At 44.5% G+C, this 26,417-nt stretch overlaps 2 protein-coding genes and 2 non-coding genes across 10 annotated transcripts in view; 3 read left to right on the top strand and 1 right to left on the bottom strand.

Annotated features, from left to right (window-relative positions):
- LOC144611422 (RNA binding protein fox-1 homolog 2-like) overlaps window positions 1-9,031 on the top strand; it is a 200,853-nt gene extending 191,822 nt beyond the window's left edge. For all 7 annotated transcript variants that reach the window (XM_078430493.1, XM_078430498.1, XM_078430497.1 and 4 more), the window contains 2 exons: window positions 145-217; window positions 5,704-9,031. In XM_078430493.1, the coding sequence (XP_078286619.1) occupies window positions 145-217; window positions 5,704-5,748 (118 nt within the window). In that variant the 3' untranslated portion in view covers window positions 5,749-9,031. The remainder of the gene's footprint in view (window positions 1-144; window positions 218-5,703) is intronic.
- A 6,517-nt stretch (window positions 9,032-15,548) lies between these two features.
- On the top strand, window positions 15,549-17,992 carry fmc1 (formation of mitochondrial complex V assembly factor 1). The gene is made up of 2 exons (XM_078430543.1): window positions 15,549-15,710; window positions 17,415-17,992. The coding sequence occupies exons 1-2, from the start codon at window positions 15,582-15,584 to the stop codon at window positions 17,616-17,618; spliced, it is 333 nt and encodes a 110-aa protein (XP_078286669.1). The 5' UTR covers window positions 15,549-15,581; the 3' UTR covers window positions 17,619-17,992.
- Window positions 17,993-22,066: 4,074 nt separating this feature from the next.
- trnal-aag (transfer RNA leucine (anticodon AAG)) lies at window positions 22,067-22,148 on the bottom strand. The gene has a single exon. It is a non-coding gene; the product is annotated as a tRNA-Leu (tRNA).
- Window positions 22,149-22,478: 330 nt separating this feature from the next.
- Window positions 22,479-22,560, top strand: trnal-aag (transfer RNA leucine (anticodon AAG)). The gene has a single exon. It is a non-coding gene; the product is annotated as a tRNA-Leu (tRNA).
- The last annotated feature ends 3,857 nt before the right edge of the window (window positions 22,561-26,417 follow it).

The following is a 26,417-nucleotide window of genomic DNA, read 5'->3' as shown; positions in this document are numbered from 1 at the left end:
GGGCAGAGAGAGTAACCGTTGTGGAAATGCTGAGTGATGAAAGGGTTAAAATAGACTCAAACATTGCTGTTGATGCTTAATACCATATAAGCAAGCCAAGCTTTCTGTTTTTACATTGCAAATAAATGCCTTGCCTCTTTTCAGCTATGGGCGTGTTTACACGGCAGATCCCTATCACACACTTGCTCCTGCGCCTACCTATGGAGTCAGCGCTGTGGTAAGTCAACCATTATATTTGTTTCTTTAAACAGCAAATTAATGAATTACCGTCTTTAACATTAAACACACTGCAGGATTATAAAAGATTGAAATGGGCACCAGGTCAAAAGTCATGTCAGGGGAGGCCTGGATGGCTGAAACGGTAGAAAGAGGTTGACACAATAAAGTGACAGTGATTCCTGCTGGATGGGATGACTCCAGACACAGCGTCACAATCATTGAAAGATAGGCCGTTACAGAAAATGCTTAGGCTACGATTGGGTGAGTAAAGTTGGAACCAAATGAGGGCAGACCCATGAAACATCACAACTGAGAAGAGGCGTTGGAAGAGGTAGGTGTGACAAATCCTGTCACGAACTGCAGAAAGATTCATAAAGGGAGGTGTAAGATGCCCAAAGTCAGTGTATTGTCAGTCATTGCTGTGGCAAGAGCAGAAACCTGTTAGACTGAAAAGTGGAATTCTGGCCTTGGTCAAATTCAAGAATTTAGGAAAGAAAGAATATTGAATATAATACCACGATTTGATGTAACAGAAGATTGAGATTTAGACCCTTTGCGACGTATGAGTTTTACTTTAGAGACACAGTGCGGAAGCAGGCCCTTCGGCCCATCAAGTCCATGCCGACCGGCGATTCCCGCACACTAGCACTATCCTACACATACTAGGGAAAATGTACAATTTTACCAAGCCAATTGGCCTACAAACCTGTATGTCTTTGGGGTGTGGGTGGAAACTGAAGCAAACCCACGCAGGTCACGGGAAGAAAGTATTAATTCCATACAGACTGCACCCCATAATCAGGATCGAACCCCGATCTCTGCCGCTGTGAGGCAGCAACTCTACCGCTGCGCCACCGTGCCTTGGGTTTCACAGCTACAAACAGATTCTGTTTCATAGCTAGTCTTGATGAGAATTGATTTTAACTTCTAAGCTGACAATAAATATATTCGTTGACAGTACTTCAAGGTCAGTTCTATACCTTATTTGAATCCACCTCGAAGCACTTTTTAAATTTAATTTGTTTGTGTTTTACCATCAGTTCTGTGAATTCCATGATGGTTATTGAGACAAAGTAGGACATGCGCACACTGCCACAAGTGTTGCAGGAGGTCTGGTGGCTTGGCAAGTGGTGCATTCTTTCTGCCATATGCATGGGCTTTTTTGGTTCTGAGTATCCATCCATTTGCCATCCAGAACGCTGCTGCTCCATTTTGTGCAGCCGTGAACCAGGGATTCCCACGGGTCATTGGGCATGCTACGCTTTTACAAGGAAGCTTTGAGGGGGTCCTTGAACATTCGCTTTTATCCACTTGGTGATCTTTTATAGTGACAAAGTTCTGAGTGGAGTTTCCGTTTCAAGAGTCTGGTGTTGGGGATATAAACAATGTAATTCTGGCAGCACCAGTGTTGTTGCCTCACAGCACCAGAGACCCAAGTTCAATCCTGACTGTTGGTGCGGTCTGTACAGAGTTTGTATGTTCTCCCCGTGACCACATTGGTTTTCTTCCGGTGCTCCGGTTTAATCCCACACTCCAAAGAAGTACAGGTTTGTAGGTTAATTGGCTCGGTAAAATTGTACAGTGTCCTTGGTGTGTAGCATAGTGTTAGTGCAACAGGGTGATCGCCGGACAGTGTGGACTTGGTGGCCGAACAAATATGGTTTCTACACTGTACCCCAAGTCTAAAGCCCACTCATCAAAGCTGGCTGAGTGCAATTAGAGTCACAAACCCACAAGAGGAAGCTGACATTTATCCTGCCAATGCTTTTGGAGGATGTTTCCAAAACAGTGACTCTTTCTCCCGCCTTCTCCCTGTAACCATTGATGCCTTTACCCATGAAGAACCAATCAATCTATGCTTTAAAAACACCCAATGTCTTGGCCTCCAAGGCAATGAATTCCACAGATTCACCACCCTCTGGCTAAAGAAATTCCTCCTCATCGCCATTCTAAGAGCAACATACTTGCTCCTGTTCTTTAGAATGTGGAAATACCAAGAAAATTGTTTTGTTTAAAAACATTTAATCAGTGAGGTTGAGTAAACGATTGTGGTCTTTCAATTAATAAAAGCAACCACCTTTCTGGTATTGGTTTGAAACTCTAGGAAGTGGGAAGGCGATAAAGAATCAGGGCATGAAATTGTTGGAATTTTCTGTGCCAGTTTTCTGGACTCCATCCATCCTCTTTAATTGAATCTGTCTGCAGACACACTCACACTGTGAGTGTTATCGGGGAACCTGCGAAATGTTTTAATTTCACCTTATCTGTGATATTGTGCGCACTCAACTATCTGATCAACAAATCTCTGGAACAAGCGTATAGGCGCTAGGTTCAATTAAAGGGATTGTTTGGTTTTTGATGGTTAATGCGTCTTTCCAAGATTCAATTGAATTCCTGTACTGCTGATTGATGAGGAGGCTGGGTACAAAATGTTTATTTCTGCCCCTCTCCACAACTATCAAAATTAAACTTGCCAGGATTGAGAACTTCTTACAAACGTACTTCTCAGTTCTCTGCTGATTCTTTTATTGACTTAATTTTAACTCTCCTGACTGAGCACAGACTGACTGAACACAGTTAGTTAGCTGTTGATGTTACATATTGACCACCTGAAACCACAGGTCACGGGTCAGGGCAATTGGATTTCTTACCTAAGGTCTCCTATGTTTATCCTAATAGTTTGAATTGAGCAGCGGTAGAGTTGCTACCTTACAGCGCTTGCAGCGCCGGAGTCCCGGGTTCGATCCCGACTACAGGTGCTGTCTGTACAGAGTTTGTACGTTCTCCTGTGGGGTTTCTCCGAGATCTTCGGTTTCCTCCCACACTCCAAAGACGTACAGGTTTGTAGGTTAATTGGCTTGGTGTATGTGTAAATTGTCCCTAGTGTGTGTAGGATAGTGTTAGTGTACGGGGATCGCTGGTTGGTGCGGACTCGGTGGGCCGAAGGGCCTGTTTCCGTGCTGTATCTCCAAACTAGACTAAATGGGAGATTTCCTGAATGTGTTGACCTGAGATGAGATTGAATCGGACAAAAGCCCAGGAAGAGATACCCTGTCAGCCTCTGCTCTTGGGCGTTTGACCACTTATTTCAGCCAGGGCAAAGATTGATTCACAGTGTTGTTCAGGAGGGGGGAGATATAGAGCACCCATTCTCAATCGCTTTCCATTCTCTCCATACCAGAGAATAAATACTTGTTATCAAAATTAAGTTCTGGTGTATGCTCCAAAACGCCTAAATAATCTGCCAGCACTCACCCATATGAGTTAAAGCAGCAGTACTGAAGATAGGAACTGGCAAAGCATTCCAAACTGCATTGGAGAAGAGATGGTCACTGGTCAAATAAAATGCAAAATCATTCATTGCACTTTGCTTTGCAGTTGTTGCAGTCCATGGAGCTTTATTTTAATGCAAGTAGATTAAAAGATAGTTTCCCTTCCCCATCTCTTGAAATTGTAAATCCTGCTCATACATGGTTCTCTCTAATGGCCCCTGGTCATTAACTCCAGGTGGTAAGTGTCTCCAGGCTATTCAAACATGGCAACCAAGTTTGAGTGAGCCTGTCCTTATTTAACACGTACAAAGACGCGTTCTCATCTGAGCATTTGTTAATGACGAGCTACGAGAAATGTGTTTCTTTTCTGGACCTGGAGCATCGAGCCAGATGCTGTAAAATCTAACACACAGTGTGTAAGCTATTCCCTCCACATCTTGCCAGTTCCTCCCAGGCGCCTCTACAGCTTTTGGCCTGCGCTTGGAGATTTTTTTCCTAAAAATGTTTGAAATCTTCTGCACCCCACCCATCCAACCAAATAAAAAAGCTAGGAGAACAAAATTTAGTGAGTAATCCGTCTTGTGCTAGTTGGCAGGGAAATTAACATTGAATATGCTATATTCCTTTTTACAGAACTTCTGGTCCCCCAAATAGCATCAGCAATTGAAAAGCTGACAAATAAACAGCAAAGCACAAGTCGTGTGTCATGCAGTGTACCTTTGAGTTGAGTGGGTAGGGACGGCAAAGGACTTATAAGTAGTTTTGAAGCAAAAGTCAGCCATGTCTGCAGGCTCACGCTACAAACAAGCTTCAAATTCCAGCTCGTTTTTCTTTTATTTTTAAACTTCAGCTCTGCCAAAATAAAACATCAAGCCTCTTGTGGGCAAAGTCCATTCAGGTCAAACTGCCTGTATGTGTGGATTCGCCATTTATTATAATTCCCTCCAATGAAAGTACTGGCTCATAATTAGCTGCATATGTGCATCAGCTACCCAGCAGGCCAGGCAGCATCTGTGAAAATAGATTGTTATCAGGTAGGCAGCCAGATCATAGACAGTTGTGGGCACAAAGATCTGCAAATGCTGATTTAGAGAAAAAAATAATGCTGGAGTGACTCAACAGGTCAGGCAGCATCTCTGGAGAAAATGGATAGGTGATGTTTTGGGTCGGAACTCTTATTGAGATAATTGTGCATGACTTGCTACATTTTTTTTACCTATTCTTCACATAGAAACATAGAAAATAGGTGTAGGAGTATTAAATGGCCCTTCAAGCCAGCACCGCCATTCAATATGATCATGGCTGATCACAACAGCCATTAGATAGTAAGGACATGAATTAGGCTGATATTTTTTTAATGTTTTTCTTTCACTATACCAGTGTGCCCAGCCACTTCCTAAACTGAGTAGTGTAGGAAAAGAACTGCAGATGCTTGTACAGTTACATTTGAATACTAAGTTGGTGATGGTGCCTTTGATCACCCAAAGTCATTGTACCTTTAGGAAGAAAACAGTTAATGTATCAGTTTCATTTTCCACAGATGTCTGACCTGCTGAATGTGTCCAACATTCTCTACTTTTATTTCAGATTTTCAGCATCTACAGGTTCAAGAAGATAAACTCGTTAAGGAATGTTCTTTTGTTCTGCTAGTGAGGATCAACTGCACCTGTAGAGACCCTGTGTCTAACTGCACACTAATCACTGGCCAGTCCTTTTTTCGATTTTCCTCAACCTGGCGAAAAACACCCTGTCCTCTTTCCCCCACCCACCCACAGTCTGTTGATTTTACAATCAAATAAGCATCTTATATCACTGGCAAACGGGAGAGCAAATTTTCCTTTCCAATAGAGAAATTCTATTTCATATGGGAAAAATTACGACCGTATGCAGCAAGATCTTATAAACAGCAATATGACAATGACTCAGTAATCTGCCTCAGTATGCTGACTGTGCCATGGTATTGCTTACATCCACTGGGAAGTACAGTAGGGGCCTGATTTAACATCTTATAAATATTGTAACTTGCAGACTGCGCATCTTCAGTATTGCACTTCATGGCCCACCTGGATCTTCATGTTTAATTCTCTGGAATTGCAAGCTACGTAGATGAGTGTGTGCTGATGCCTGTACCGCAGCTGAATGTTAAATTTTTAGTTTGCTTTACGTACTGAATGTTTAGTTTGCTTTACATAGTGTTTTTTTGTTTTTCCAGGCTAGTTTATACCGAGGTGGATACAGTCGTTTCGCTCCCTACTAAAAGTGATGTGAACTCCTGCAATGGGAACAGCCCCTTCCCAAGGCCTGGTTGTTGCAATATTACAAGTAGTGGAACTTTATAGCAACTCAACACGAAAAAAAATACACGAGAAAGAGAGGAAATCATTACACAAGAGACCTTTTTTATACCTCATTATGTTCTTCTAAACATGTATTTTTTTTCCTTATGTTTATGCCTTCATTTTTTTTTGTTCCAAAGATTGTGCAGACAGTTTTTAACTGTGGTATAAAAGTGCATTTCTTTGTGTGTGTGTAGTGACATTTATGAAATCAGCCTCACTTGACAAAAGACAGTCAAGAAATTAAAAATATTAGGCACAAAAGCAGTAATACAAACCAAAAGTGAAATTGGGTGCTCGTGGAAATCTGGTCCCAATGGTGTGTGTGTGTGTGTCTGGAACAGCAGCTCCAAAGGATTGTGGTTATAAAGAATCTTGATAGGAGAGAGAAAGGCAGACAGATTTGCCACTGAATGGGATCAGTCCAAAATGAGGAGGAGAGGTTGGGGAAAGCTGGAAATTACCCAAATGTGAGTTGATGGAAACAGTTTTATGTTGTGCTTTGATTTTTTTGTAGTGAGGATAGCAACAGCTTCCATCTATTCATCATTTCCAGAGGTAGTCAGCATGTTAAATTGTGCCTGTTTCAACCCAACTAAACGGTAGCAACGAATGAAATATTAGTTGCTATCAAAATGCAAAGTGGCTGCAACATTCACTTTTTGTCCGTTGTCATCATTTGTTCAAGACTCTTAAGACCACACACGCCACCTCGTCCTACCCTCCTCCCGCTGGTATGTAAATTTATCTGAACAAATTTGTTTTAAAAATGATATAGACTGAATGCATTAGGATCCCAGCAAATTCCAAATGGAGGTTTTATTGGAACCTCCTGGTGTAAATGGGGCAGGTTTACACTGCACTGTCAGGTAGCACCATTGAGTAAAGTGATACAATCCAGAAGTGTTGGCACTAAATATATGCATGTTTTAATTGCATCAGGTTAATTGAATTGTATTACCCAATTTATTATTATTTTTTTTTAATGTGACCGAGGATATTGCTCAGACTCGCTGACACTTTTGCATTCAGCAGAATTACATGCAAATTTAATGCAGTTTCTAAATCAAATTTTCTGTTAACTCTCATTGTCATCATTGGATTTTGGCTGCTTTGCGATCTTTGTTGCATTTACCTCTGTCTTCGGTGAGTACCTAAACGAGCAGGGAGATGCTGCACAGAAAATGGTCATCTGGCGAAAGAAGACTCCAGCTCTACCTCTGCCTGAGAGGTGCGATGTGAATAGGCTGGGGATTGAGAGCTTGCAGCAGCAAAAGTGTGGATGGTCAGCCACACAGTAGCATCATGTAAAAAGAGGCATGAATTCCACAAAATGTCAGCTGGCATTTCACAGGAATTCGTGTTGTTATTTCAGATGTTAAACTTTTTTAAGAAGTTAGCCGAGCAAATGTGTGAGGGTTAGTCACAGACTGCAGGTCAGATTGAAGCTAATGATTTATTGTGCACATCTGGGGCTGGCGTGGACCTATCCATTCTACTCCGATGTTCCTGGGGCTTTGCTGTCTGTTTGAGAACCCTGTTATATCTCCACACTGGGAGATCTGGGTTGAACGAAGTATACTTCCACAGTGCAGACAGCACAGTTGTTGCCAGAGCTTCTGATCATGCAGTATCCCCCCAACACAGTGTACACTGCACCGGCTTAGTAAGCTATTTAAAGAAAATCAATCTTTGTTAAAAGAAAAAAGGGACACTAGTCGTAGAGACCACACTGCCGCCCTTAAATTATGATTATTTTTTTTGCAAGCCAAAGCATGGTTTGTCGCTGTATGACAATTATGTTTTTTGTATATAAAATATTTTAGTTGTCGTTATAATGGGGAAACATTCACAGAAAAGTCTCATCACAGAGGAAGGAAATTAAAATGGGAATGTGGTGTGGTGCTTGACAGCATCTCCTGATAGTGCTCCAGTTAGTTTAGTTGCGCATATAAAATGCTACCATAGAAAGAAAACCTAGAAATCACAGATTGCTTGTATTAATGGGAGTTGCTATTCTGTGTCACACCAGATTCAATAATCGCTTTCATTCCTATGACTACAAATCATATTCTTTTACTTAGGTTAACTTTTATATTATAACCAGTGAACATGTTAGTCAGTTAGTACTGCAGCTGCGCTCTACTCCGTTGACTACCAAGTAACCCAAGGGTATTGTTCTCTATCCTTGTCTTTGTTTTGTAAAAGCCTCAGAGCATTTGTAGAATAGGCAGAATGTTTGGAGGGAACAATTTCTGAGTAGAGTAAATGTTTTTTTAATCCTCTTTTTATTTGGCAAAAAGACTCTTGCTTCTAGCAGGAATTGGCCATGTCCAGTCAACAGCTTGTTGCATGGTAAAAGTCCAACAGCCCGTCCATCAGATCAGCTTCAATGGGACTGACCCGTTTTATTTGTTTTGTGTTGTGCATGCGTGTGTGTGGGTGTGTGTGGGTTTTTTTTGGACGGGACCCATGGCTGTATCCCGACTGGAATAGGAAACCCTTGGTTGTTCGCAGTAGGAGTCATTATCACAGCAGCATGGCTGATGCAGATACTTGAACCATTTAATCCTTCAGCCTTTTTGTAAACAACATTTATTTCTTTCCATTTATTTCTAATACAGTTCACCCATCACAATCCCTTTTCCCCATCAACACCACCATCCTCCTGCCCCCCCCCCTCTCCCCCCCAGTAAACAAGGATAGGCTTCATCTTCCGCAGCTGGAAGGCTGTGTGAACCATGAAAGAGAAGAGGACTCTCTCTCCGAGCTCCGATCAGAGATGAGTGGTGGGATGGGGGAACTGGAAACTGTGCTGTGGTGCAGGCGTTGGAAAGGGAATACAATAGGAGAAAACACTAAGCAGAGCCTTTAAAAAAAAAAAACATGCGCAGGGGGTATTTAATCTTGCTAGAAAGCTAGCATCAACACTGTCCTGACCCTGACCCACCTTGTTTGTGAACGTTTCCCTGGAAGGTATGGTATATCGTATAGTAGCTTCATCACCGAGCAGTATTCATTGGGTTATAATTAGATATAATCATGAATGTTAAGTAGATAGGACATGGACTATTATTCCTTTTGTATTACTTCCCATGTATAAATTATTGATCTTGTTGCTGGCTTTTATAAACTCGAAGGAGGGCACACCCTTCCCAACAGTAATAAAGCACTGTTTTTAAAATAAAACAAAAATGGTGAGAACATGTTGCGACTCTGCTGTATTTGTGCGTGACGTGGGTTGGTGATTGATTTGATCTCATTGGGTTGGAAATGAGTTGTTTCCTGTATAATCATATCTTCATTCAGCAAAGTTGTCTGGAACAGGAACGTCTGCTGCAGCCAAGAAGGAATTGTGTGGTGTGATCGGCACTGGCTTGCTACGTTAAAGATATACAGCTTATGCCCCTGCAATAGTACAAGCTGCTGCTTATGCAGGTTGTGTGTTTGTGTGTGTTCTTGCAGCACTTCACCTCTCTCCATCTATGCAGCCTTCCTCAGATTAGGGATGATTTACTTCCACTCCAGTTCTGGGCTCAGAGACCAAAATGGAATCTACAAAGTGGGCTGCACAATGGCGCAGCGGTAGAGTTGCTGCCTCACAGCGCCGGAGACCCGGGTTCAATCCTGACTACAGGTGCTGTCTGTACGGAGTTTGTACGTTCTCCCTATGACTGCGTGGGCTTTCCCCGGGTGCTCCGGTTTCCTCCTATATTCCAAAGACGTACAGGTTTGTAGGTTAATCGGCTGCGGTGAAGATTGTAACTTGTTCCTAGTTTAAAGGATAGTGCTGGTGTACGGGGATCGCTGCTCGGCGCGGGCTTGGTGTACCAAAGGGCCTGTTTCTGCGCTGTATCTCTAAAACTAAACTAAGATGGGACAGGTCTGAAGAAGGGTCTCGACCCGAAACGTCACCCATCCCTTATCTACAGAGCTGCCTGTCCCGTTGAGTTACTCCAGCACTTTGTGTTTATCTTGGAACAAGAGATGCGTGGTTGAGTGGGTGGGTGTAGAACTGGGCACTTGTTCCGCCATTCATTCTGGGCTGATGAATGGACTCGAGGGTCTCAGTGCTATCCTGACAGCTGCTTCTCTACTTTTGAGTGGTTGTGAGCCGGTGATACCAAGGAGGGGGGGGGGGGGGGTAACATTTTTTTGACGTGTCCGGAAAACATCCTCGAATATCCTATTCGTCCGATGATTCTGAATTCTGTTGCAGGAAGTGATTTGAGTGTCTTGTTTTGGAATCTGGTGTCAAGCATGCAAATGGCATGGCTGCAACTGCAGAGGTGACAGAGGGTAATTAGGTGCACAAACTTGTATTTGCATGAATCCTCATAACATCCACCAACACCAGGGGCAATTTACAGAAGTAAATCAACCTATCAACACATTTACTTTATAAGAACAAACTGGAGCATGTTGAGAAAATCCAGGCAGTCATGAGGAGAATGTGAAAAGCCCTTACTGAGAGCACCCAAGGTCAGGATCAAACCATCTCCCTAGAGCTGTGAGGCAGTAGTGCTAACTATGCACCTCTTTAACAATGTACAAAATCGTGACAGGAATACTGTAGATCAGGTAAACGCGCAGTCTCTTTCCCAGGTAATTGAGAACCAGAGGACATAGGTTTCAGGTGAGAGGGGAAAGATTTAATCGGACACTGAGGGGTAACTTTTCTATACAAAGGGTGGTGGGTGTATGAAATGAGCTGCCAGAGGAGGTAGTCGAGGCAGGTACTATCACAACGTTTAGACAGGTACATGGATAGGATAGGTTTAGAAGGATATGTGCCAAACGCAGGCAGGTGGGACTAGTGTAGATGGGACATGTTGGTCGGTGTGAGCAAGTTGAGCTAAAGTCAACGCTGTATGACTGATGGATTTCAGTATTCTTGCAGAATATTAACCCTGCTGGCCTGTTCTTTCTCCTTTCTTGAAAAGCAGTATTAAATTATCGGTTTTCCAATCTGTCAGAGCATTCCTGAATGCTGAGTATTGAGTAGAATGTTTTAATTGCCTATGCGGCCAATCTTTCAGAATGCAAGGATATAGGGATTCAGAAACGAGATGCCTGATGCCCGTGCAAACCATGATGGCAAATTAAATTGCATATTCATGTACCTGTCTAAATGCTTCAATAACTTCAATGTTGCATCAGCTTCTACCCCTGCCAGCACCACTGGCATTCTGTATATTAAAAAACATTTGCCGTGCATATTTCCTTTAAATCTTCCCTCTCTCACCTCAAACCTATGCCCTCAATTATGTGACATTTCTACCCTGGGATTGAAAAAAGACTATCTACCCTATCCATGCCTCTCATTTTATAAATTTCTCTGATGCACCACAGAAATCAATGCAACTTTGTAGTGTTTAGAACTGAGATGAGGAAAAACTTTTTCAGTCAGAGAGTTGTGAATCTGTGGAATTCTCTGCCTCAGAAGGCAGTGGAGGCCAATTCTCTGAATGCATTCAAGAGAGAGCTAGATAGAGCTCTTAAGGATAGCGGAGTCAGGGGGTATGGGGAGAAGGCAGGAACGGGGTACTGATTGAGAATGATCAGTCATGATCACATTGAATGGCGGTGCTGGCTCGAAGGGCCAAATGGCCTCCTCCTGCACCTATTGTCTATTGTGTTGTGTTTTACAAGCATAGAGACTATCACTGACTGGACAATTAAACAGTAATAATAACAAGTTGCATTTTTAGCGTGTGCTAGTAAACCTGATCTCAACTGATGTGGTTCAGCATGAACTGCACTATTATTATCATTGCTGACATATAATGCAAAATAAGGTTGCAATTGATTGAAAGATACAGCATGGAAACAGACCCTTCGGTCCACCGAATCCAAAGCGAATCGATCACACTGTTCACACTAATTCTACTTTCTCATCCACTCCACACACACTAGGGGCAATGTGGGAGGAAACTCACGCAGTCACAGGGAATGTGGGAGGAAACCCACGCAGTCAAACTCCAGGCAAGCGGCACCCGTGGTCAGGATCAAACCCGGGTCTCTGGTGCTGTGGGCAGCAGCTCTACCTGCTGCGCCACTGTCATCAAAGAGAGCTGAATGATATTGTCAAATTGGAACTCATTGCCACAGAGGACTGTGGAGGCCAAGTCAGTGGATATTTTTAAGGCAGAGATAGACAAAGTCTTGATTAGAACAGGTGTTAAGGGGAGAAACATAGCAAATAGGTGCAGGCGGAAACCATTTGACCCTTCGAGCCAGCACCGCCATTCATTGTGATCATCCATAATCAGTAACCCGTGCCTGCCTTCTCTGTATCCCTTGATTCCACTAGCCCCTAGAGCTCTATATAACTCTTTTAAATTCATCCAGTGAATTCACCTCCACTGACTTCTATGGCAGAGAATTCCACAAATTCACAACTCTCTGGGTGAAAAAGTTTCTTCTCACCTCAGTTTTAAATGGCCTCCCCTTTATTCTTAGACTGGCCCCTGGTTCTGGACTCCCCCAACATTGGGAACATTTTTCCTGCATCTAGCTTGTCCAGTCCTTTTATAATTTTATATGTCTCTATAAGATCCCCTCTCATCCTTCTAAACTCCAGTGAATACAAGCTCAGTCTTTCCAATCTTTCCTCATACGACAGTCCTGCCATCCTGGGGATTAACCTTGTGAACCGACACTGCACTGCCTCAATAGCAAGGATGTCCTTCCTCAAATTAGGAGACCAAAACTGCACACAGTACTCCAGATGTGGTCTCACCAGGGCCCTGTACAACTACAGAAGGACGTCTTCACTCCTATTCTCAAATCCTCTCACTGTGAAGGCCAACATGCCATTAGCTTTCTTCACTGCCTGCTGTACCTGCAGGTCTCATTGCACTTTCCCTTTACCTAATCTTCCACCATTGAGATAATAATCTGCCTCCTTGTTTTGCCGCCAAAGTGGATAACCTCACATTTATCTACATTATACTGCAGGAAAATGGGATTAGGAGGTAGAGATCAGCCATGATTGAATGGTGGAGTAGACCTAATGGGCCGAATGGCTTAATTCTACTATTACTTGTGAAAAACAGAGTTGAGGATTCATCAGAAGAGTCTTGGACCTGAAGCATGAACTCTGTTTCCCTTTCCATAGACGTTGCCAAACCTGATGGACATTTACTACATTTTTGTTTTTTATTTCTGAATTCTAGCATCTGTAGTTTGTGTTTGATTGTCATTTTGTGTGAAACAGCGGGTCCCTCTGAAATCTGGGATCCACCTAATGAGAGAGCTGAAAATCATGTATCTGGCACTTGCAGGTCTGTCCCAGAGCAGAATTTGAACATTAACAATTATGTCACAAAATTCCTTGGCTCAAGTTCATTTTTACGTGTAATATTCCTTGGTACTTATGAAATGGACAAGTGACAGGGTGGCACAGCGGTAGAGTTGCTGTCTCACAGCACCAGACACCCGGATTCGATCCTGACCACGGGTGCTATCTGTACGGAGTTTGTATACTCTCTATGACCAAGTGGGGTTTCTACACGGGTGCTCCGGTATCCTCCCACTCTCCAAATACATAAAGGTTTGTAGGTTAATTGGCTTTAGTAAAATTGTAAATTGTCTCTAGTGTGCAGGATAGTGCTAGTGGGCGATCGCTGGACAGCACAGACTCGGTGGGGGCCGTGGGGCCTGTTTTTGGGCTGTATCACTAAAATCATTTCATTGTGAATTTAGGACAGTGTATTGTACAAGTAAAGTTTGAAAGGTGGGAAAGAATTTGCTTATCAATTGTAAACAAGGCAGGGTGTAATGAGGGTAAGGAACAGTACGGAGTGATCCATGTTCTTGGTTCTGGCAGCCTTGCTGCTTTTAAGCAGTCAGCAGCTAATTTTCTCACACTGCCAATCTTGTGAGAGGTAATGGATTCCGGTGAAGCAGCCAGAGGTACTTGAACAGTGTTTGTAAATAGGTGGAACTAAGATATTTATAATTAAATGCAGAATAAATGTTTGGAGCTGCTCGGAGATTATAGACTTAACTTTCAGGCACTCCGGAGCTGTTTAGGCAGAATGCTAAAGAGAACTGGAAATGTCAGGAATACTCAGCAGGTCAGGCAGCATCTGCCAATCTACCTCTCCTTGACTGGATTCACATGTCACTTGCCAGTTCTTGCCCCACCCTCTTCTACAAGCATTTTCCCCTCCACTCCTTCAGGCTGAAAAAGAGTTCCATCCTGAAACATTGTTTGTCCATTTCCCTACACCGATGCTTCTTGACTGTCCTGATTTCTGCCAGCAGTTTGACAAAAAAGACACAAAGTGCTGGAGTAACTCAGCAGTTCAGGCAGGAGCTCTGGCGAATATGGCTAGGTGGGGGTTGGGACCCTTCGTTTACCCTACTCTGTTTTCCCTAAATTAACATTTCACGCTACACCAGGGCTGCCTCCTGCACCCATGCAGAACTCGTTGATTTCATTAGCTTCCCCGCTAACTTCCACACTGCCCTCAAATTAATCTGGGCTACTTCCGACACCTCTCTCCCCTTTCTTGATCTCTCTTGGCTCCATCACAGGGGACGGACTATTGACTGACGTCTAATACAAACCTACCAACTCCCACAGTTATCTGGACTACACTTCCTTTCATCCTGCTTCTTGCTAAGACACTATCCCCTACTCCCAATTCCTCTGTCTCCATCACATCTGCTCCCAACATGAGGCTTTTCATTCAAATCCAAAGACGTACAGGTATGTAGGTTAATTGGCTGGGTAAATGTAAAAATTGTCCCTAGTGGGTGTAGGATAGTGTTAATGTACGGGGATCACTGGGCGGCACGGACTTGGAGGGCCGAAAAGGCCTGTTTCCGGCTGTAGATATATGATATGATATGATATATCCGAGATGTCCTCATTCTTTAGAAAACATGATTTCCCCCTGGCTGTCATAGGTGCTCCCTCACCTGTGTCCCATATCTGAGGAAGGATGTGCTGGCTCTGGAGAGGGTCTAGAGGAGGTTTACGGGAATGATCCCAGGAATGAGTAGGTTTCTCATATGATGAGCATTTGACGGCACTGCGCCTGTACTTGCTGAAATTTAGAATGATGCCGGGGAGGGGGGGGGCTCATTGAAACTCACTGAATAGTGAAAAGCCAGGATAGGGTGGATGTGGAATGTTTCCACTAGTGGGAGAGTCTAGGATGAGAGGTCATAGCCTCAGAATAAAAGGATGTTCCTTTAGGAAGGAGATGAGGAGGAATTTATTTAGTCAGAGGTTGGTGGATCTGTGGAATTCTTTGCCACGGAAGGTGGTGGAGGCCAAGTCTGTGGATATTTTTAAGGCGGAGATAGATTCTTGATTAGTCCGGGTGGCAGGAGTTATGGGGCAAAGGCAGGAGAATGGGGTTAGGAGGGAGAGACAGATCAGCCATGATTGAATGGAGGGAGTAGCTTTGATGGACCGAATGGCCTCATTCTGCTCCTATCACTTATTAACCCATGCTGATTCACCAGACACAGCATGGGTAAGAAAAAATTACATGGGGTGGGAGAATATAGAGGAGGAAAGTTAACTAGCAGGTAATATAAAGCCCAGCCGTTATTATACATCATGCAGCAACACTATCTACATGTCATGTGTGTAGAGGGGACATTAACAGCCAAGGTTGGCCCATGGGAGGGGGTGATGGCAGCGCCCCCCGGCGGCCACCAGCGGTATCGCAGCCCGATCCCCCCCTCCCCGCGCTCCGCCATCGATTGTGCGGACTGGTCTGGTCGGGGGAAGATGGCGGCTCCTCCGTGGCGGGTGTTGCGGGCGCTGCTGAAGGAGCTGAGGTTCCGGGACCCGGGGGGCGACAATTACCGCCGCACCGCCGCCTACAAGTACATCACCGAGCAGTTCCACAAGAACAAGGTGAAGGGGCCGGGGCGGCGACGGCGACGGCGACCCGACCGGGGGCGGGGGAGGAGGGGGGGAGGGCGCGACAGTTATTGACGGGCGGCGCGGCCAATCACAGCGGCGGGCAGTGACATAGGGAACGGGCTTTACATGACCGACGTCCCGATCCTCCAACCACTGCGATGGGGCGGGCGCTGCGGTTATTGACGGTCCCTTCCTCCAATCAGGGCAACAGCCGATGAAACAGGGGGCGGGCTTTGGGTTGTCCACGGTCCAATCAGAGTCGAGGGTGGCAACAATGGGGGCGGGGCGTTACTGATGGACAGTTGGTTGCGCTAATCGCAGCAGAGATTCGCCAATGCATGGGCGGGCCTTAGCTGATCAATGGGCCGCTCAGCCAATCAGGGTACTATGGAGGTCAAGGGGCAACAGACACATGTCATGTCACCAACCTCAGTGTGTCAGGGCTTCCAGCAACATTTGATCAGTAGGGGTGTCAGAGGGTTACGGGGAGAAGGCAGGAGAATGGGGTTAGGAGGGGAGAGATGGATCAGTCATTAGGTCATGAGTGATAGAAGCAGAATTAGGCCATTCAGCCCATCGTGTCTTCTCTGCCATTCAGTCATATCATATCATATCATATCATATATATACAGCCGGAAACAGGCCTTTTCGGCCCTCCAAGTCCGTGCCGCCCAGTGATCCCCGCACATTAACACTATCCTACACCCACTAGGGACAATTTTTACATTTACCCAGCCAATTAACCTACATACCTGTACGTCTTTGGAGTGTGGGAGGAAACCGAAGATCTCGGAGAAAACCCACGCAGGTCACGGGGAGAACGTACAAACTCCTTACAGTGCAGCACCCGTAGTCAGGATCGAACCTGAGTCTCCGGCGCTGCATTCGCTGTAAAGCAGCAACTCTACCGCTGCGCTACCGTGCCGCCCTATACATGGCTGATCTATCTCTCTCCTAGCCCCATTCTCCTCCCTTCTCCCCATAACCCCTGATATCTGTACTAATCAAGTCAAGTTTATTTGTCACATAGCAGTGAAATGAAAGTGGGAACACCTGCGGATTGTGCTAAACTACAAAGAGTCTATCTCTGCTTTACAAATATCCACTGACTTGGCATTTACAGCCTTCTGTGGCAAATAATTCCACAGATTCGCCACCCTCTGATTAAATACATTTCTCCTCATCTCTTTCATAAAAGAACGGTCCTTTAATTCTGAGACTATGACCTTTAGTCCTAGGCTCTCCCACTAGTGGAAACATCCTCTCCACATCCACTCTATCCAAACCTTTCAATATTCTGTATGTTTCAATGAGGTGCCCCCTCAATCTTCTAAACTTCTAAACCATGATTGAATGGCGGAGTGGACTTGATGAGCCGAATGGCCTAATTCTACTCCTATCACTTATGAATAGCATGGTCGGGGGTGAGAGTCAATAATCGAGAGGTTTTGCGATCTTTGGTCAAGGAGCGAGGAAATTCAAAATCACTGGTCATGGTCAGTGACCAGGGAGTCAGAGCAAAGGCAGAATGAGGTCACCGGGTTAAACCCTGAGGTCAGGCTCCTCTGAGAGCAGAGAGAAATACTATTTCTGAAAATGGCTGCCTTGATTTCCCACCTTGCATGAAACGCAGCGTTGCTGTGTCAGGACGTTCGGCCCATCAGTGACCGGCTGTTCCCTCCGGTTTGTTGGCAGGTGACCAGTGAGAAGTTGTGCCGAGCCCAGCAGGAGCTGATACACCAGGCCTCCATCTACCTGTGCTTGCTGCAGAGTGTGCGGCACCACCAGGCTCTGCACCAGGAGTACCACGGCAAGGGGGAGCTCTCGCACCAACAACTGGCACAGCAGATCGGATTCAAGCTACCACACCAACCAGGGGGCAAAGGCTGGGAGAAGTGACGAGCACAGCAGGAGAAGATGCCAGCAAGCTGCTTCATCCCGCATGGTCCCGATTTCTGGAGCGCCCTGTTCCCCAGAAGTGTGGCTGACTGTCGAAATAGATGTTTGACAGTGGAGATAGACACAAAATGCTGGAGTAACTCAACGGTACAGGCAGCATCTCTGGATAAAAGGAATAGGTCGATACCCGAAACGTCACCTATTCCTTTTCTCCAGAGATGCTGCCTGACCCGCTGAGTTACTCCAGTATTTTGTGTCTGCGGTATAAACCAGCATCCACAGTTCCTTCCTACAAACTGTACGGCAGTGGACACTTGCAGTTTCTTGGGCACAGTTTCTGAATGATTTACAATGTAATTAAAGTAAAGCATTTAAACCCCTCTTGTGACCATGTCACTTGTTAAAACTGGGCAACCGTGAGGAGCTGTGGACCATCGATTACCATCTGTAACCTCAAGGCCCACACATTCCTCATGCTACCTTTAATATCAGCCCTGAGTCAAGAGTTTAATTGCCACATGTATCAACGATGAAACAATGTCATTCGAACTTGCAGCAGAATAACAGGCCTGCAAACACGATACTTATAGATAATATATAATTTAAACAAAAATTATTAATAACCTTAATGCTAGTGCAAAAAAGCCCAAGTCCTCTGTCCAACTAAGACAGTTCATTGTTTAGTTCGTGTTTTGTAGTATTTGAGAGCCTGATAGATATTGGGGAAAAGCTGTTCTTGAACCTGGAGGTCACAGTTTTCAGACTGCTATACCATCTTCCCGATGGCAGGAGTGTGGTAAGAGTGTGACCAGGGAAGTGTGTGTCCTGGCTGATGTTGGCTGCCTTTATGAGCCAGCGCCACCTACAGATATTGGGGAGGTCAGTGCCCGTGATGGACCGGGCTGTGTTCACCACTTTTTGTAATCTCTTTCGTTTCTGGGCGTTCGAGTTGCCGAACCAGGCCATGCTGTACCCGGTCAATGTGCTCTCTACCGTATACCTGTAGATGTTGAAGAAGCTTGATTCAATTCATGCAAAGAGCAGCTCCAGCTTTAACTAAAAATGATGAGGTGCCAGCGCAGTGGGCTGCAATGCAGCATTACACATGCGCTAAACAGCAAAGGTAGCTTGCAATAGGCAGAGGAAGTGATCTCACAGCCACAATGGAGCAGGTTGCAGCTCAGCAATCCAATATGTTCACATCTAGTCATGAATGGTGGTGGCTAATGGGAGGAGTAGGCTCCAAAAACAACCCCACCCTTAGGGGAAGCACATGTGAGCAATACAGACAAGGCTGAAGCATCCACCACCAGGTTCAACCAAAGTGCCAACATGATGGTGATGTGTGAATCAAGTTGGCTGGTGAAATAACCTCCGTAAACATACATACCGAACCGCTGCATCCATCCAAACATGACGGCTAAACTGTCTTCATCCAGAGTATTTCTTTGCTGCTGTAAATCCTGTCAGATTTTTAGAATCATCTTCCATTCAATGGAACAACACAGATACAAATACTTGTCTGACCAATAGACAATAGGTGCAGGAGTAGGCCATTCAGCCCTTCGAGCCAGCACCGCCATTCAATGTGATCATGGCTGATCATTCTCAATCAGTACCCCGTTCCTGCCTTCTCCCCATACCCCCTGACTTCGCTATCCTTAAGAGCTCTATCTAGCTCTCTCTTGAATGCATTCAGAGAATTGGCTTCCACTGCCTTCTGAGGCAGAGAATTCCACAGATTCACAACTCTCTGACTGAAAATGTTTTTCCTCATCTCCATTCTGAATGGCCTACCCTTTATTCTTAAACTGTGGCCCCTTGTTCTGGACTCCCCCAACATTGGGAACATGTTTCCTGCCTCTAACGTGTCCAACCCCTTAATAATCTTATACGTTTTGATAAGATCCCCTCTCATCCTTCTAAATTCCAGTGTATACAAGGCTAGTCGCTCCAGTCTTTCAACATATGACAGTCCCGCCATTCCGGGAATTAACCGAGTAAACCTACGCTGCACGCCCTCAATAGCAAGAATATCCTTCCTCAAATTTGGAGACCAAAACTGCACACAGTACTCCAGGTGCGGTCTCACTAGGGCCCTGTACAACTGCAGAAGGACCTACAACTGGAGACATTCTGTAAGTTTATTTGTTTCCCTGGGACATGAGTTCATGCTCCAGTACCTGACAGGCCAACAACAAAAATACCAAAGTTTGATGAAGAGTAAGATCCAATACAACACAATCCTTTCACTGAAGATTGACATGAAGTACTGGCTGGAGTAACTCACCGGGACAGGCAGCATACGATATGATAGAACTTTATTTATTCCTGGAGGGAAATTGATCTGCCAACAGTCAAAGAAATACAGAGTACATGAAACATGAAATGAAAGTGATGAGTGGAAAGGCTTGGGGGATGTGCAAAGATTGGGGAGTGGGGGGGGGGGGGGTGGGGGGAGTAAGTCTCAGTCTACCCCACAACAGAAGGGGAGGAGTTGTAAAGTTTGATAGCCACTGGGAAGAAGGATCTCCTGTGGCGTTCTGTCCTGCATCTCTGGAGCGAAGGAATGGGTGACGTTTTGGGTTGAGACATCACCCATCATTAAACTTTTCCTCTCTCATCTGAAAGCTAAGCCTTCTTTCTATTCCTTGCCATTTCCACCCAGGGTTCTGACTATCTCTTTTAATTGATTGATTGGTTTGGGAACAACTCCATCCAAAACTGCAAGAAATTGCAGTGAATTGTGGACGCAGTCCAGACCATCACACAAACAATACAATACAATATATCTTTATTGTCATTGTACAAGTGTACAACGAGATTGGTAATGCGACTTCCATTCGATGCAATAAATTAATTAGCTGAGCCAGTGAGGCAGGGATGTTGGATTTGATGTGTGAGAGGACCAGCCTTTCAAAGCACTTCATGACTATAGGAGTTAGGGCAACCGGACGGTGGTCGTTCAGGTTGGTGATTTTTGTTTTTTTCAGCACCGGCACTATGGTAGCCGACTTCAGGCACTTGGGGACCGTAGCCAGAGATAACGGCAGGTTAAAGATCCTGGTGAATACCTCAGCCAGCTGTCCAGCACAGTCCCTAAGTACCCTTCCTTGAACTCCATCCGGGCCTGCAGCCTTGCGGTCTATTGACCCTTCGCAGAGTACGCTGTACTTCCTGCGTGCTCAATGTTAAGACCTGTCCCTCCGCCTTGACTGGGGTTCTTCCACTCAAACCAACTTCCTTTCTCTTGACCTCATTTATACCTCACGCTGCCTTGGCAAGGACAGCAGCATAATCACGGACAAGTCGCACCCTGGCCACTCCCTCGTCTCCCCTCTCCCATGTGGAAAAGGTATAGAAGTGTGAAAACGCACACCTCCAGATTCAGGGACAGTTTCTTCTCAGCTGCAGGTTTGGAGGGATATGGACCAAACGCAGGCATGCGGGACTAACGTAGCTGGGACATGTTGCCCAGTGTGGGCAAGTTGGGCCGAAGGGCCTGTTTCCACACTGTATCACTCTATGACTATAGCTGAATCATCCTACCACAACCAGAGAGCAGTGCTGAACTACTATCTACCTCTTTGGTACTATCCTTGATGGGGCTTTGCTGGCTTTACCTTGCACTAAACGTTATTCCCTTATCTATACACTGTAAATGAATCGATTATAATCATGTATTGTCTTTCTGTTGAATGGATAGAACGCAACAAAAAGCTTTTCACTGTGCCTCGGTACACGTGACAATAGACGAAACTGAACTGAACCTATCTATGGTATCACAAAATGCTGGAGTAACTCAGCGGGTCAGGCAGCATCTAGGAGAGAGGGAATGAGTGACGTTTCGGGTCGAGACCCTTCCTCAGACTCATGTTTTTATCGTGAGTTGAGGGCGCGGATCCGGCGTAGGATGAAGTACAGTTGGGGCCCGTTGTGAGGCCCGGAGTTGCGGGAGACTCAGATCGAGGGCCTGCTGGTGCCAGCGCTTCACAGCCAGAGTACAACGCAGGTCACGGAAGGAGAATTGTTGGGAAAAGCAGCAGATAGATTGTCGGAGCCTGTAGTTGGGTCTGAATTGGGAGGTCTGGAACTGGAGCTGGAAACCACGAGGTAGAAGATGGGGTCAGCAGGCAAGTCCCAAGAAACTGAACCTAATCTATGCCTCGATTTCCCTGGCGAAACAGATTTGAAATTCTGGTTTACTCTCCCTGTGAAGGAGAGTAGAAGGAGGAAGTTAGACAATAGGTGCAGGAGTAGGCCATTCGGCCCTTCGAGCCAGCACCGCCATTCAATGTGATCATGGCTAATCATTCTCAGTTAGGATACTAATCTTCAGTTAGGATGCTGAAGGAATGCTGTCCTGGTGAGAAGGTGAACGCACAGGGAACACTTTGCATTTGCAAAAAAAAAAAAAAAAAAAGGATTATTAATTTGGATAAAAGTGATGGCAGCGGTGGGATTCGAACCCACGCCCCCGAAGAGACTGGAGCCTTAATCCAGCGCCTTAGACCGCTCGGCCACGCTACCAATGTGAGGGCAGGTTGGCCAGAGCCGAGCTGTGAACACGCTGCAAAAAGTCACCAATTCCGCAAAATTCACCAATTCCCAGCAATATTCGCCGCGATATTAAAATTCAAAAAGTGGGGGGGGGGTGCAGCAGCCGCGTGCAGCGGGGCGGGGGGGTCTGTGGCGGGCAGCGGCTGGAAGTAAGGCCTAGGCCGCGTGGAAGCCTCGGCCTTGCGCCGGCTCGGGCCCGGGGGTTGCGGCGGTTGTTCCGGCCGCGAGATGAACAACCACCCGCTTGAGGATCGCCGCTGGTGCTTCTAGTGCGTGTTTGCGGCAGCTTGCCCTCACATTGGTAGCGTGGCCGAGCGGTCTAAGGCGCTGGATTAAGGCTCCAGTCTCTTCGGGGGCGTGGGTTCGAATCCCACCGCTGCCATCATCTTTTTGATCAGGACTCAGGATGAATGAAGAAGCACTTATATATAGTCAATTTTATTTGTCACATACACATAAATGTGCAGTGAAATGAAAGATTATCCACAGTCCAACAATAAGAGCAATAAAAATAAACAATAACACACACAATCATAAACACTTATATTCAAATATACAATTCTGTTGTATTTATCATTGGGAAATGGCAAATATATATAATTCTGTTTTATTTATCATTGGGAAATGGCAAATATGTACAATTCTGTTTTATTTATCATTGGGAAATGCCAAATATATACAATTCTGTTTTATTTATTATTAGGAAATGCCAAATATATACAATTCTGTTTTATTTATTATTAGGAAATGGCAAATATGTACAATTTTGTTTTATTTATGATTGGGAAATGGCAAATATAGAAACATAGAAACATAGGAAATAGGTGCAGGAGTAGGCCATTCGGGCCTTCGAGCCTGCACCGCCATTCAATATGATCATGGCTGATCATCCAGCTCAGTAGCCTGTACCTGCCTTCTCTCCATACCCCCTGATCCCTTTAGCAAAAAGGGCCACATCTAACTCCCTCTTAAATATAGCCAATGAACTGGCCTCAACTACCTTCTGTGGCAGAGAATTCCACAGACTCACCACTCTCTGTGTGAAGAAATGTTTTCTCATCTCGGTCCTAAAAGACTTCCCCCTTATCCTTAAGCTGTGACCCCTGGTTCTGGACAGAATATATACAATTCTGTTTTATTTATCATTGGGAAATGGCAAATATATACAATTCTGTTTTATTTATCATTGGAAAATGGATTCTCTGCGCTCGTATTAAATCTCCACAGGTTTGTAGAATTATACAATTATATTCAAATATTTACAGTACAGTTTTATGTATGATTGGGAAATGGATTCCCTGTGATAGTAGTATGGAATCTCCACATGTTTATAGAATTACTAGACCAAGTTGGGCCCAATCCTCTCCTGCATTGGTGCAACACCCTCTCCTCCCCTTTTTCCCCCACTCCCCTACTCCTCCCTCCCTCCTGAGCAGATAGATTTAAACTTTAAAATGTGAATAATTAAAAAAATATAACACTGATTTCAATGAAATTTCTTCCATTAGCACCAAAGGGACGACAGTGAGTAAGGTGGGCCTAAAATTGATGTGCCATCGTGCACCGTTTTGGCTGTAGTTCAGGAACAAACAAACAAACAAACGAACAAACGAGAGTCTTAGTAGTTAGATACAATTATATTCAAATATTTACAGTACAGTTTTATGTATGATTGGGAAATGGATTCCCTGTGATAGTATGGAATCTCCACAGGTTTATAGAATTATACAATTATATTTTCAAATACCTACAGTACTATTTTATTCATTATGGGAAATTGGATCCTATGTGAGAGTATGGAATCTCCACAGGTTTATTGATTTTAAACTTTCTTTAAGCACAACATTCTTGCTGCAAAACATCCTCACATAAAGCTGCTACAATTGAGCACCAGGTTCAAGAATAACTTCTTCCCAACAAACATCAGGCTCTTGAACATGACACAACACTATCCTCAACCATGAACGATGGACTGTCTATGGTTGCACAAAGGATGGCGAGTGTGGATAGAGCTGCCAGAGGAGGCAGTCGAGGCAGGTCGTATCGCAACGTTTTGGTTCTGGTTCTGGTTGATTACTGCACAAGCATTTCATAAGTGGTTATCTCGTGCAGGTCAGAATGAGTAGAGCAGTGATTAAATTTTAAAATGGGCCTTTTTGACCAAATTGAGGAGATCTAGTTGCTTAATGCCCTTTTTAAATGACTTAACATCGGGGGCAGCACGTGTGTTGGGTGGTAACATATTCCATTCCCTTATCGACCTTGGGTAAAGGGAATATTGGTAGCAAAGTTTATTGAAATTTAGCGAGTTGATGATGTAGGGGCTGGTATTTTGTCTCGTTTCATGGCAGTTGGTGCTCTGGGATGAAGGAAGATTTGATGGCGTGATTTTGTGAATCTCCTTGTAAATTGCAATAAGTCTAAGCCTGATTTTGCAGAGCTCTAGGGTATCCCATCCGAGAGAAGTCAGCATATTATTCACGCTTGATTTGTGCTTGTAGTCATTACATACAAAGCTGACTGCTCGGTGTTGTACTTTCTCCATGGTGATCTTGTTGTTGTTGTTGTTGTTGTTGTTGTTGTTGAAAGGATCCCATACAGCTCCACAATACTCCAATTTGGGCACAACCCGCAGGCATTGCCACTTTCATTTCACTGCACATCGTGTATGTGTATGTGACAAATAAATTTGACTTGACTTGACTTGATTTGGGCCTGACCAGGGACTTGTAGGCGTTCTCTTTGAGGGATGTACTACATGCATGAAAATTTCTTTTAAGAAGGCCGAGCGAGAGTTGTATTTGCTTTGTTAGACACTTGACTAATATGCATCGCCCAACTTAAATCTTTGCTTAATTCGACTCCTAGATATGGGTGATGGTCGACAGCAAGCAATGTATGGCTACCCATGTTGCATTCCAATAAAAGTGGTTTAGTCTTGTGTGAGACATGCATGATATGACATTTGGTTGTATTGAATGACATCTGCCAAGTTTTTCCCCACTCACAGAGAGCATCCAGATCCTTCTGTAAGGACAAGCTGTCTTCTGGTGTTTTAATCTCTCTATAAATTATGGCATCATTTGCGAAGAGTCGATTAGACAGGTACGTGGATAGGTAGCTTTAGAGGGATGTGAGCCAAACAAAGACACATGGGCTGAAGGGCATGTATCCACACTATATGACTCTATGGTCCTAAGGGGCCTCAAGATTTTTGCACTGCATAGAAACTAGGGTGATGGATAGTCGGCGTAGACTCAGTGGGCAGAAGGGCCACTGTTTCCATGTTGTATTGTTGTATTTTGTATATTCTGTAATCATTATTATCCATTTAAATTTAACAGCATAGGCATTCTTTATATTTTAGTACATTGCAACTGCTGTAATCTGTAGCACATTAAGACGTATTATAATTGCTTCCACATTCTTTGAATCATTTGCTTTATCTTACACTTTCTTATTCCTTGTTACATTGTTGTACATCATTTGCTTAGGCATTCCTTACACTTTGTTACATTGTAAAACTGTTTCGACATTCTTTGAACTTTTACTGTGTTTGGATGAAAGATAATGGTGGCGAGATAAGGAAAGACATAGGCCTTGGGGTGATGGATGGATGTGAGGGATGGACAAGCAGGGAAATAAGGGCGGCAAAGTATGAAGGGATGTGAGCATTGAGATAAGGATGAATTACTGAATGGGATTTAATGGTGGCAGGACAGACGGGTGACTGCAAAGAAATGAAAGACTGAAGAAAGGAGGTAATGTAAAGAAGATAAGGTTTGGAATAATCCTATAAACATAGACTGCCCAATGTACTAAGGGGGCAGTCAGGTGGTTGGCTTCCTGATTGTTCCAGCCGTTGTTTGCAAATAAAGGCTTTTAACTTCTCGGAGAATTCTCCGTGTCGCCTGTCTTAATTTCGAGGATCAGAGAACCACAACAGTATCTTAGGACCACAGTCTAGGGTCCTTCTGCTGCTGGACATAGGGGGGCAGGGTATGGTGGAGAGAGACGCCCCTCCAAATAAGGGATACTGGGTTAATGTCTGTAACTGTAAGTAAATGTCTGTAAATTTGGAAGTGAATGCCTGTATCGAATGTGTAACCTCCGGAAATGTCGGATGGGTTTGTTAAAAAAGAAGATGTTTTGTAAGCAATTATTTATTACTTGAATAAAGTATTTTTTGATATAAAAAATCTCTATACTAGAAAGGTCCTGACCCAGAAAGGTCACCCA

Source organism: Rhinoraja longicauda, chromosome 40, assembly GCF_053455715.1.
Source record: "Rhinoraja longicauda isolate Sanriku21f chromosome 40, sRhiLon1.1, whole genome shotgun sequence".
Lineage (NCBI taxonomy): Eukaryota > Metazoa > Chordata > Chondrichthyes > Rajiformes > Arhynchobatidae > Rhinoraja > Rhinoraja longicauda.
Note: the sequence above shows the minus strand (reverse complement) of the source record. Positions and strands in the feature narration are given on the sequence as shown.

Bases quoted from the DNA above. Each gene is read 5' to 3' on its own strand.
- fmc1 (XM_078430543.1), top strand. From the start codon at position 15,582: ATGGCGGCTCCTCCGTGGCGGGTGTTGCGGGCGCTGCTGAAGGAGCTG. The intron at 15,711-17,414 runs GTGAAGGGGCCG...GTTTGTTGGCAG, and splicing joins AGCAGTTCCACAAGAACAAG to GTGACCAGTGAGAAGTTGTG.